Raw genomic sequence first — 11,553 nt, 5'->3', positions numbered from 1 at the left:
TGAGCTAGATTGATTATGATGGTGATGATGATGGTTGAGGGGGATGATGATGAATGGACTTTCTTGGCGCAGGGCCAGCTAGGGCAAGAGCCCCAAACAAAAGTAATTACGACAAAAAAGTAGGTATTAAAACGTATAAGTCAGACAAATACGAACATGGTGATGGCTGGTGTATAGGGCCAGTTTTGATTATGCATGATAGAAAATGAGGGTTTAAACCTTAGCATCTGAAAAATACTGAAACACGCGTTTCACAGAAACCATGTCATCGTCAACCAAAAACAACGATGGGTGTAGTGGAATGTGTTGTCTGTAGAGTTGGGGAGAGTGTGTCGTGTTGTGTCGAGTGCCTTGCATTGAAGGAGTATGTGAACTACGGATAGGCCCTCCCCTCACCTGTTGCACACGGTTCTTGGAGACCCAGTGAGGAGGTGTGAGTGCAGGATTCCACTCAAAATGGATCATGTGTGAGCTGGTACACCTTCGAACATGGAACCGACCGTATTGTTCTGCAGCGGCATCGACCGCAGATATCCGACATCTTCTGTGTACCTGCCCTGGTCGCCAGCGCCTTCGACAGCGACTGTTTGTCATGACGACCACCCGTTTTCATCGCAGCCACTAATCATTCGTTGCTGAGAATTGTTCCAGTAGATTTCACCCCACTTGTCTCCACTACAATGTGCTACAGAGCAAGCTTTCGAATTAAAAGAGAATGAAATAAACAGCGAAATGAAAGGCTAAGTCTCGTACAATGGCGCGAACAGAGAGAGAACGGGTAAGCGAACACACAAGCACAGTCAAGCGCCTAAGCTGGAGTACGTATGAGGCGTTTTTATTTTTTCTTTCGAAATGAGCCAGATCCACGTAACGCGAATTTGAGAATCAAGCGGAAGTTTGTTACCGGACCTAAATGCAACGCCGTCAAAGCTATTATATGATATTGCCACGTGGATATTCGTCAAGCCGTAATCCCCTGCTGCTTGCGGTGTGTGTGAATGATCGCCGTGCAGCGTACAATCCCCGGTGAGGGATACGTTCCGTGCTTCTGGGCCAGCCAGTTGTTCGAAGACGACGACGTAAATGTGTTGTGGGTCCTGCGCTCGCGGGCCAGACGGCTTCCGCCCTAGGGGTCTGCCACAGGGGTCTGCCACATTGTGTTCGTCCTTCACTCTTACGTTTCGGCGACAGGCCGGTGCCGGTTTTCCTGCTAGCCAGCTAAGCATTCACATTTAATTAATTTTTCTTCCTGACTCTATGTATAAATCTTTATTAAGAAAAGGGGTGGTCAGTGGCCTAAGAAGGGGGGGGGGGGTGTTTGGAAGGAGGTGAAGGGCTCCTGTAGGCCCTAAATTCTTCGGGCTACGCCTGACTCTTTGGCGAACTCCCAAAGGGAAAGCAATCTCCCCTTGGCATGACTAGGATTAATGGGCGTAGTCCACTCTTCGTATGATGGCACCTGTTGGGCGTGTCGGGCTCGGAGTTCACGGAGGCCCCCGCAGTCCCACAAGAGGTGTCGAATGTCCTGGTTGACTGTGGAGTCCTTGCAGTACGGGCAGGGGTACGGTGGGTCGATGAGAGTGGCGGAGCCGTTGCGTCTGTCTGGATTACTACGTGCCGCCACTTTAACGTAGGAGCGCCACTTGTGCAGCATATCCTCGGTAAGGGCGGCCCCTGTTCGTTCGGGCCTTGTATGTCAGAACTTGAGCCCCTCTGGGTAAGCCCTTTGGAAGAGGGTGCCCATTTTGGGGAGTCATGTCTCTCAGGTTTGTCTTCCTTCGTTTTCTCTCTTGTTCGACGACGCTGGCCGGGTCGACGTCAATCAGTGGTGGCACCGGGGGTTCGGGAAGCGAGTGGAGCGTAGAGTTTTGCGCGCTCGCCATCGCGTGAACAACCTCGTTTCCGGGGCTACCCGCGTGTCCCGGCACGCAGTCTATGCATACCTGGATGTTGTAGTTGTCTTTTAGTGCTCTGCACTCCTTGATAAGGTGGCACACTGAACCATCGATGTTTGGTCCTTAAAAAATGCTCTGTATTTCCTTTTCTAAATTTTGAGATCTAAAATAAATTAGGTCACATCCTGATTGGGTACAAAGCTTTTTTGCCAATCCCCCGCGTGGGTATGTGCCATGATCTGAGGCAACCAACCAACCAACCAACCAACCAACCAACCAACCAACCAGCCAGACGGATCCAGCCATCTTCGCTGAGACTCGCCGTGCTGCCTGCACTCTTCGGTGCAGCGCTACGCCTAATAAATAGGTACATCGCCATCCTGCTGTCTGCACCTCCGTCTACTGAGACGCAACAATACATTTTACGTGTCAGCTAGGGGATGTTTATGGCCACAAACAATTAAAAATTATGCCGTGAATTTGAGAAATATTGGGGGGATAAGTTTTGATTTGGCTCATATTGAATTGAAACACTAGAGTTGATGCGGCATTCTTATGAAAACTCTATTTAAATAGACTATGAAGCATGGTGCGGTTGAGTTAAGGTATTAAATATATACGACAGTGCTTCAAGAACAGTAGAACTGTACTATTATGAGCAATATGAAAGGGAACACGGGAACGCATAGAAAACACACTCAGACCCAGATATGCGTGATACGCAGCGGCCGCCGTCGGAAACAAAGTGGAAAGGGGGACGCTGTTCTAACAACTGCTCCCATTCCCGCTGCGCGTCTTATCGGCTGTCGGACGATACCATATTATCGGCGAAATGACGTAAGCTGCTGCTTTGTAGAAATCCCATCGTGGTGGGAGTGCCAACAGTTAGTGGAAGAGCGCCCTCCTTCTCCCTTTCATTTTCACAGCGCCATCCGCGTATCGCTCCGAGTCTGTTTCGAGGCTGTTTGCCACGCGTTCCTGTGTTCCCTTTCATATTGCTCATAATAGTACATGGAGAGCACGTGAGTCCTCTAGGCACCATTGGCAGCTCTGTCAGAATTCTTCCCTGGGATAATTTCCTTGGGCACGTCTGAAGGCACTCACGAAGTACGCAAGCTCTTCATTGCTTAGCCGTGAATTTCCAAACCGATTCACAAGAAAACTGCTCATACGTTGGTTGGTTGGTTGGTACCAAAAATCAATGGCGCGTACCCACTCTGGGGGATTGGCCAAAGAAGATTGGGTAAACTGGTTAAGAATTCACGCTAAGGGTAAAATAGAGCTGCGGAGAATGTGAGGGAAGTGATGTTAACGATTTTGAGAACCCAAGAAAAAAACTATAACTTACTGAAGTAAAAACTAATACTACACGTACTAGAAAAAGAAAGTACGAGGTGTGTTTTAAAAGGATAGGCTCTTCTTCACATTCATGAAATGGTTGGCACCCTCAGAAGGGTGGGGGGGGGGGGGGATTTGCCAGGGCTTGTAAACTTCGGCTTTTTAGTTAATGTTTTACAATAGCTAATGTGGGAGTAAAAAAACAGAAACAAATATATATCCAGAGTTATTTCGCAGAGACGGGTGAGACGAAATGAAACCATGGTTTCACATCTCTCAATTTCATTTCGTTCATTTCTTCTTCCGTTCACTCAGTCGTTGACATCTGGGGACAGATCTTTCGCCAATCTCCTAATTTCCATCTGAATTCATAATAAGCTAGCTCCGAAAAACAATCCGAAAACACCCACGAAACAGCCTGAACAGTCAAGCCAAAAGCAAACTCCCATTGGGTAAATGGGTCTGGCACATTTTCGATACGAACTACGATCAGGGTACACGTTTTCAAGGAGTTATCTCAGCTGTTTTCTTGCCACCCCTTTTTTTAGAAGAAAGTTACCGAGTTGTTCTTGTCAGTGCAGTTTTATCCGACTTAGTTTCGGTTTCTGGATCTGGCTCATTTCGTAAAAAAAAAAAAAAAAAAAAAACCCGCCTCGTATATTTTCTTTGAGACAGACCGGCATACGCGGATCACTGACAAGAGCAGCTCAGCGCTACCTGTTTATTTCTAACTGACTGCTGAAAAAATGTCTATTCGGCCACGCGCAGGATCAAATATAGCGATGTGGACGCTCCTTATTTACTATTACAACCACTCCATTTCGTTTCCATACATTCTACGATTTTGTACTTCGCGCTGATTTTTTTCATGGACGACCAAGTGACGCCAAGCTGCTGGTTACAAAAAAACATAATATGCGTCAATAATTTGATAGTTTTCTGAACATTACTGCTTTGTTTTCAAATTATCTGTTAGGTTTTGGGACACTTTTGTTTCACAACCCTTTTTATTGCAAGGTTGTTGACAGCGGCGCTAGACGTCGCATCTGGTTTTCACACGGCAGCCTCCTCACTTTTTTCCGCCATGAGCGCAGACTGACACATTCGAAAGGTTTGTGTTTTTTCTTCATAAATTAGAAACTATTGGCCCAGCTGAGCCAGAAACCCTTTAACTGTAAATTAATTTAAAATCAAGCTGCCTGCTTGTCTTGCAAAGCGCACGATCGACCCGCCTGCAATCATTGTGCGCCGTGCGAGCGGTGATTTCTCACCGTCTTTTTCACCTCCCTTCCTCTTTTTTTCCCCCTTCGTCCGCATCAAATTTTAGCCGGTTACGTGAAAGATGCGAGACAGCATGTCTTTATCGTGGCAACCACAAGAAGACGGACTCCGGCAAATCCTGCAGCTGCTGAAGGAATCCCAGTCTCCCGACACGGCGACGCAGCGAGCCGTTCAGCAGGTATTACCTTCAGGCTGGGTCGAAACCGCCGTGTCGGGTGCGTGTGTTCGCGCACGCACGGTGTGCGGGGCAACATGAGTTAGGCCTAGCGGTGTTCCTAACCATTCACCTCGGATCAATGAGTATTCGCGGGCTGCTCGCTGGCCGAACCTCGCAGTCGAGGCTTCTTTCTTGAACGAAGTGCTAGAAGACGGTGCGGTAAGATCGGTCGTGGCTGCGGCTTGCTCGAGCCGTAACGCCCCGAGGTTTGCTTTTTGCGTACCGGGCGTTAATCTAATCTTGCACAACTGATCGTGTTAGCTTTGCCGCCGCTTCCGTTTCTGGTTTAGAAACGAGTTTACGCTCACCGCTGTTTACTGAAGATGGCTTAGATTACGCGGCTTGGGGAAATATGTATCGTTTTTCGAGGTGAGGAGGGCTTCGGAGGCAACGTCTCGTGCCGCCCGGCATCGATCCGCCATGAATGGCCGAAAAGAAAACAATAAAACTGAAGGCCGCACGCTGCCTTGAAGCCGGTTCTAAATAGTCGTTAATGACCCCTCCGTTTCTTGTACGGTGAAATCTGCACATGGGTCGGGGTTAGAAGAGCTGCGAAATTTTCGAAGCGCTTGCGACGTTACTGAAGGTTTAGGAGTGATAACGCAGGATCGTTAGTAGGGCACGGTCAGGGATCACTTTTTACGAGCAAAGTCACGAATGAATGGCGTACTGAGGTCAAGGTGCGAGCGCCATGTAACCAGGTATGCCCGCCAAAAGTAGATCCGTGTCTGTTGCTGCTGCTGGCGTGGAAGATACGTCCTTTGAATCGAAAGTCAATGTTGTTGATTCATTAAACTTGGTGCATTAGTTATTCCTGGTAAAATTGAAACACTGCATTGATCAATTTGTAATCGTAAATCAGAATGCAGAATTAACTTCAAATTGCTCCTGATTTGATGTTGGGATGCTAAATTGGATGTAAATTTGTTTTTCCTGAGAGCAAAGTAAATTTGCGGCGCACCGAAACCTTTTCAAGGTTATGGGAATGCTGCCATGAAATGAATGAAAGGAAAAGTCGCTGCATACTTCTGTCCATTCCGAGATTGTGTGAAGCCTTCACCCAGAGAACCATCGAGTTGTACCAGAGCTGAAGGTTTGGTTACCAGGCTTTAGTTCAGGGCTGAACTGAAGAGTATACTTCAGTCTGCTTCAGAACATGTCCGTCTGAACCTTGTCTCTGAAAGGAAGGGGAGAAGCAGTGATTACTTGTTGCTACAGGCCGTTACTCCTGTGCTGTGCGGGTTAAAATTGTTTCTGGACACTTGCCATTTGTTTTGATGGGGGTGCTTGCGGAAGGGGAACGTAGGCTTTCTAAGCATCGTGAAGCGCTCCATTTGAGTGCCGAATCAGTCTGCAGATTTTCGCGTGCACTTGGCAGGGGTAAGCGAAAAGTGTCAGTTGGCAGGTATATCGATCAGACCTAGTGAAACTGCTTAGTGGCGATGTCTTGGCCTATTCCCCTGGTAGCTCTTTTTTTTTTTTTTTTTTTTCCCCTCAAAAATGGGACACCAGGAGTGAGTTTCCTGGACTGTATTCATGTGGGCTGGCCAAACGTTGTGAAAGCGTTCGATGTCAATGTGTCGCCATGTTAATTGTGGAATCTTTATGGGAAAAGGTTGGGGAGAGTATATTGTACAGTAACTACTGCTGTTACTCCAACACTGCTGTTACTCTTCCTAGGCTTGCACTCCATTTTCTGTACCTCACAACACCTTACAAGAAACACTGAGATCTAACGTGTCTGCTTTAAAAAGCAACGAAGGCAGTAACTGAAGGGGCTGAAGACCTTGAAGACCTTGCAAGGCATAACCATTTCGTCTTAGTTGGAGGCTATTTGAGGCATCTAGTGCACATGAAGCTTGGTGAAGGCAAGAGAAATACGGTCTGAAAAGTTGTTGGCACAGTGGCTAGATTGTGTTGCTGTTTCAGGCAAAGATTTAGTTCTGGACTGGCGCTGGCCTGTTTCTCGTTGGTGGCCACAAAGTTATAAAATGCTCGATGCTTGTAAAATCACCTCGGGTGCTCCTGATTGATTGAGAGGCCCATGCAGCGGCCAATCTCACTGCCCTGGTGTAGCTTAAGAGTGTGAAAAAATTTCAAAGCAGAATGCTCTGGACTTTGACATGATGTTGGGTTGGTGGAGGGGGGGGGGGGGTCGAAAATATACAGGGATATCGAGCTTCTGCATTGACTGCAATGCCCCAGTGTATGGGAGTCGGAAGGGGGAGCTTGGAAAACCTTCTTCTGTACATATGATTTTATAAATTCACCAGTTGCCCCTCTCCAAAACTGGGGCTCACACATTCACAAATCCTGTGTAGACACTTGGAGGGGCAGTTTTTTGGAAATTCTGGTTTGGTTCCCCATTCGTCCCGAGCATGTTGTTGCTTTAGTTGCAGAAAAATTGGCATATCATTTGTGTGCATCTATCAGTTGCTGTTCATTATGGAATGCTTACGGCTAAACTTTTCTGCCTCTCTGCATGAACTAAGCTTGGTGAAGTGTGATGAAGTGTGCACTTCATACTTGGTGAAGACTGCTGGGCTTTTTCAGGAAAGAAGGGAAGGGGGGGTGCAGATCAGTTGTTTATTAAATGCTGGAATATTAGGCCAGGAAAGATGACTTAAAGGAGCCATGAAGAGAAAATACAACTTCGTTTAATTTGAAAGAACTAGGATTCAGTATCTCACTCAGCTCCATTACAGCCACAAAAGATGTTTTTTTAACGAAAAAAAGCAAGAAGTATTTAGAAAAAAAGCAAGAAGTATTTAAAAACTTTCAAATTTTGCGCCACAGTGACGTGTTATGAGCAAGAATGACGTCATACGGGCCAACAATAAAACAAAATTTTCAGTGCGTTAACTGCACGTTAGCATTCAAGTGATGCGGTCAAAGGGAACTAGAGGCCCCATTACAGACGTCCAGTCGTGTGTCGTCGCGACAGGTTAGTTAGGCGGCCGTCAATCGCACAAACAAGGTTCCCTGACGTCAAGAAAAGTTGCGGGAAATTGGCTAGGGGGTCGCGACTGCTTCACACGTTTTCTTTAATATCTCCGTTATTTGTTCGAAGATTGCGATGATAATGGTATCATTATTATCGAGACTAAGAAGTCTTAATAATAAACCCAACTTGTATTTTGTCTTCATGGCTCCTTTAAAAGTTGGTGGTTGCGGAATTTAAAATAATAGGTATTGGGATTAAAAAAAGTATTTTATTTCTCCTTACTGCACTTAATAAAGAGCTGTGGTTTACACCTCCTGACCTGTAGATGTTTGTGTATGTCATGATCTATTTGGACGCATTTGGGAAATGCATTGGATAAACACAAATCCAGCATCAACATCTGCACAGCAGTGGAACGAATTGCTTGAGGAAATGTCATTTTTTGAAGTATGTACAGTCGAACACGGATATATCGAACACGGGTATATCGAATTATTGTCTATACACCATTTTCCTTGCTAGAGGTGGGCGCCGCCATTTGCTTTTTCTGACCGGACGCTAGCGCCGTCTATGAAGCGACCGCCGAAACTTCCGCGCTGGGCTGTTAAGTGCCCCGTTCTTTCCGTGCGTCTGCTCGGTACCCGTGTATTACCAAGTGAACCGTAGTGGTTTGGCGTTAAGTTAGCGGTTGCAGTGCTTGTGTGTGTGTCTGTTCTGTTTTGTTTTCATCATCTGCGGACGGATTTTAGGTCTTCATTTGCTGCCAGAGCGGAAAATGCCGATCCCGGCTGTTGCGAGCAGCAGTAGCAGTGTGGTGGTGGTGCCGGTGGTGCTCCGCAGTTCCGCGATGCAAACGTACCGGTATGGCACCGACTGACATAGAAATCGATATCGGGGAATAAATACGTGTTTTTAATGCCACCGTGCTCGTTATGTTCACCGATTAGTCATGTTTACGGAAGCGCGGACGTCGAATGCGAAGCGCGCACAGCATATGTGGGTCACGGTGATCCGTGCTGGCGATGGACTTTCGACGAGGCGATTGCTACGCTGTTGACATTGCAATGTAATATAATCTTTGTTAACTATACTTATGACGGTTACTGACGAAACGAAATTACCTGGGCGGAAAAACAGCACGACCGCACAACCAGTCAAATTACTATTCGAAGGTTGAGCAGAAGGGTCGACGTTCGGGCGAGCTAATTCTGGTTGATCATGATCGTGATTATGATTGACCTAACTCTGCGCAGCGTATGTGGCCTGTCGCTCGGAGCCCACCTTTGTGAAACCGCTGCTTGCACCACAAATGCTTTACGCGACCAGCAGTAACTGTTTTGTAATTGTAATTAGATTCCGTGACAACGCAAAAGGATTTGAAGCTTTCCCGTTGCCCGCGTTGTGATCAGGTTCAGGCATTTTCCAAATGCAGCGTTCACGCGTATCTCGAGCTTCGTTTCCACATTGGGCTGCCTGCTTATCCTGCTATCGACCAACAGTGTGCGATGGAGAAAGTTATCCTTTCATATCGTTTGGCAGTGTAATGCGTTGGCCTGAAAAAAAGTAAACAAAACGCCGTGATTTTAAAGGTTAGATTAGATGAAAAGGGTATTGTTTAATGCCAATCGGCTGCAATGACCAAACAATATATGGTATTTTAAATTGACTACAAGGAACCAGAAGTTATTGTAATGTTGTATTGTATCGGCGCTCGTGAAAGATCCCCAGGTGGTCAAAATTAACCCGGAGCCCTCCACTACGGCGCGCCTCATCACCCATGAAGCGTCGGGGCGTTAAACACCATAATGAATCAATTAATCAATCAACCAATCAATCAATGCTGTATGGTAAACGATAAAGTTGCTTTTAACATTTTGGGGGGTTCCGTTCCCTGTCGCAGCTTCGCGTGTGATAAATGGATTTTGGCCCATCTGCTTGCCGTCCAAGTGCACCCAACAAACCCTGGATTTGGTCGTTGGTACAAAGTTGTTGCGATTTATCAGCGGCATCCACCAATATCTCAACTCGGTGTGTGTTGGGAAGCGATGCAGCAAAAACACGCCGCAACCGCACTGCATTTTCTCCATGCAGTGTCGTGCACATGCGTGCTGTCAGCGACTGTTTCTCGCTTTGTCTGGTTGTTCAATAACCCACCACCGCGCAGTGCTGACCAAGTGACGTTTGCGCCTTGAACGGCATCACAGCATTGGCTAAAACAGTTGAAAGTCCCGCAGAAACTAAGCACGCGGTGCGAAATACCCCCTGTATACGCAGCGGAGCATACGGCGCCGAGCGATGTTAGCAGCCCAGCGCGCACAGGCAACACTGGTCGGCCGCCGAGAGAACTGGTTTGAGAGTATTTTCCTCCTTTCCCGGCTGCTTATGGAAAATGGTGTATATCGAACTCATCAATTATCCCCTTGAAAATTCTGTGTAAAAGTATAGGAATTCGTACGTTTATATCGAACCGTATTTTCCCCAACATTGGGTATATCGAACGCCTGGAAGGTGCTCTTCGGCGGTCGCTGCACTCCCGATTGAGGTTGAGGAGGATGTGGAGGAATGCGTGGGCATGGCGAAGACTGGCTCGCGGAACTAATTCCCCCTACCGCAACGAATTTGCGCTTGCCCAGTCGGGCCCCGCTACCGGCCGCCGTAGCGTTAGCGGACGGAGCCCGGTATGCTAAATCTCTCTAGGCACACAAGCCCGAACGCTCGGAAAATGTGACAGTGCGAGGTAGGGATGCCCCGACTGCCCACGTCCTTTTTTTTTTTTTTTTTTTTTTTTTTTTTTTTTTTTTTTTTTTGCGGCTGCGTACGTTCCTCGGCTTGCCGAAAAAGAGTTTTTTCTCTCTCTCTCTCTCTCTCTCTCTCTCTCTCTCTCTCTCTCTCTCTCTCTCTCTCTCTCTCTGGGTCTGTCTTCCCACGATGTCGTCTCGGGAAAGGGAAGAGGGAACGAAGGCGCTGGCGGCCTCCTCCTTCTTTTGCATTTTGCTGCTGTTGCTGCTGTTTGGCGAGTTGTCCCGCACCTTTCGGAGATCACTGTTTCTCTCGGAGATGACCATCGCGAGCGCTTTGTTGGAGTCCGTTCAGAGAGCCTTGGAATTGTTACCTTCAAAGTTATTGTGGTACGTGCGCGCTGTTCTTCTTTTGCGTGCGTGTTGTGCATGGTGTGCGAAGGCGCAGCGTACTGCTGGAATTTACTAGTTGTGCAGCCTCGAGAAGATCGAGACCAGCGTCTTTAATTTCATTTCCTGGACGAAGAAGCAGGCTAAGATCAGCGATTTTTTTTCACAGAAATAAAGCGTCCTGTTGCGTCCCGAGTGCGGAATTAGTTGTCATTCTTGAATGCGACGATCGGTAAGTGATCATCCTCCATAGGTGAGGTCTCAGAGCCCATATTTTTTATATCGAATTTTTCATATATCGAACTAATTCGCGATCCCCTTGGAGTTCGATATATCCGTGTTCGACTGTAGTTGCAGAGTCATTGCAAACATTGTCCTGGCAGCATTAACGTTCAAGTCAGCAGTGCTGCCCAGTTCTCTACTGGTTCATGCCAGTTTGCTTCCGAAAGTCTTTCGTGGCCTGCATTAAGACTTGCATAAAGTAGCTGTTTATCTTGTATACGCCTGCCTCCTGTGAGGGAGTGGACAGCCATATTGCCGTTTTGTTGGTCTCGTCAACAGTCCACATTTCTTTGTGGGAATCATAGCATGGCTCAGCGCAAGCCCAGAACGCGTTCTCAAGATTCAGGTGGCCTTTCCTACAGGCCCTGTTGCAGCACAGAGAAGCACTATCATTCATCTAGTGGCTGCTGGGGAGGACAATGGCTACTTATTCTGTCAGGACTGCGTTCACCTCATGAAAAATGTTTT

At 47.2% G+C, this 11,553-nt stretch overlaps 1 protein-coding gene across 2 annotated transcripts in view; it reads left to right on the top strand.

The window, feature by feature from the left end:
* The first annotated feature begins 4,260 nt into the window (after window positions 1–4,260).
* Tnpo (transportin 1) overlaps window positions 4,261–11,553 on the top strand; it is a 54,649-nt gene continuing 47,356 nt past the window's right edge. For both annotated transcript variants that reach the window (XM_077693728.1, XM_077693727.1), the window contains exons 1-2: window positions 4,261–4,344; window positions 4,561–4,692. In XM_077693728.1, the coding sequence (XP_077549854.1) occupies window positions 4,576–4,692 (117 nt within the window). In that variant the 5' untranslated portion in view covers window positions 4,261–4,344; window positions 4,561–4,575. The remainder of the gene's footprint in view (window positions 4,345–4,560; window positions 4,693–11,553) is intronic.

The sequence above is a fragment of the Haemaphysalis longicornis genome, unplaced genomic scaffold (assembly GCF_048455015.1).
Source record: "Haemaphysalis longicornis isolate Haplotype H1 unplaced genomic scaffold, Haemaphysalis longicornis Haplotype H1 scaffold_12, whole genome shotgun sequence".
NCBI lineage: Eukaryota > Metazoa > Arthropoda > Arachnida > Ixodida > Ixodidae > Haemaphysalis > Haemaphysalis longicornis.
This window is presented reverse-complemented; position numbering and strand designations above follow the sequence as displayed.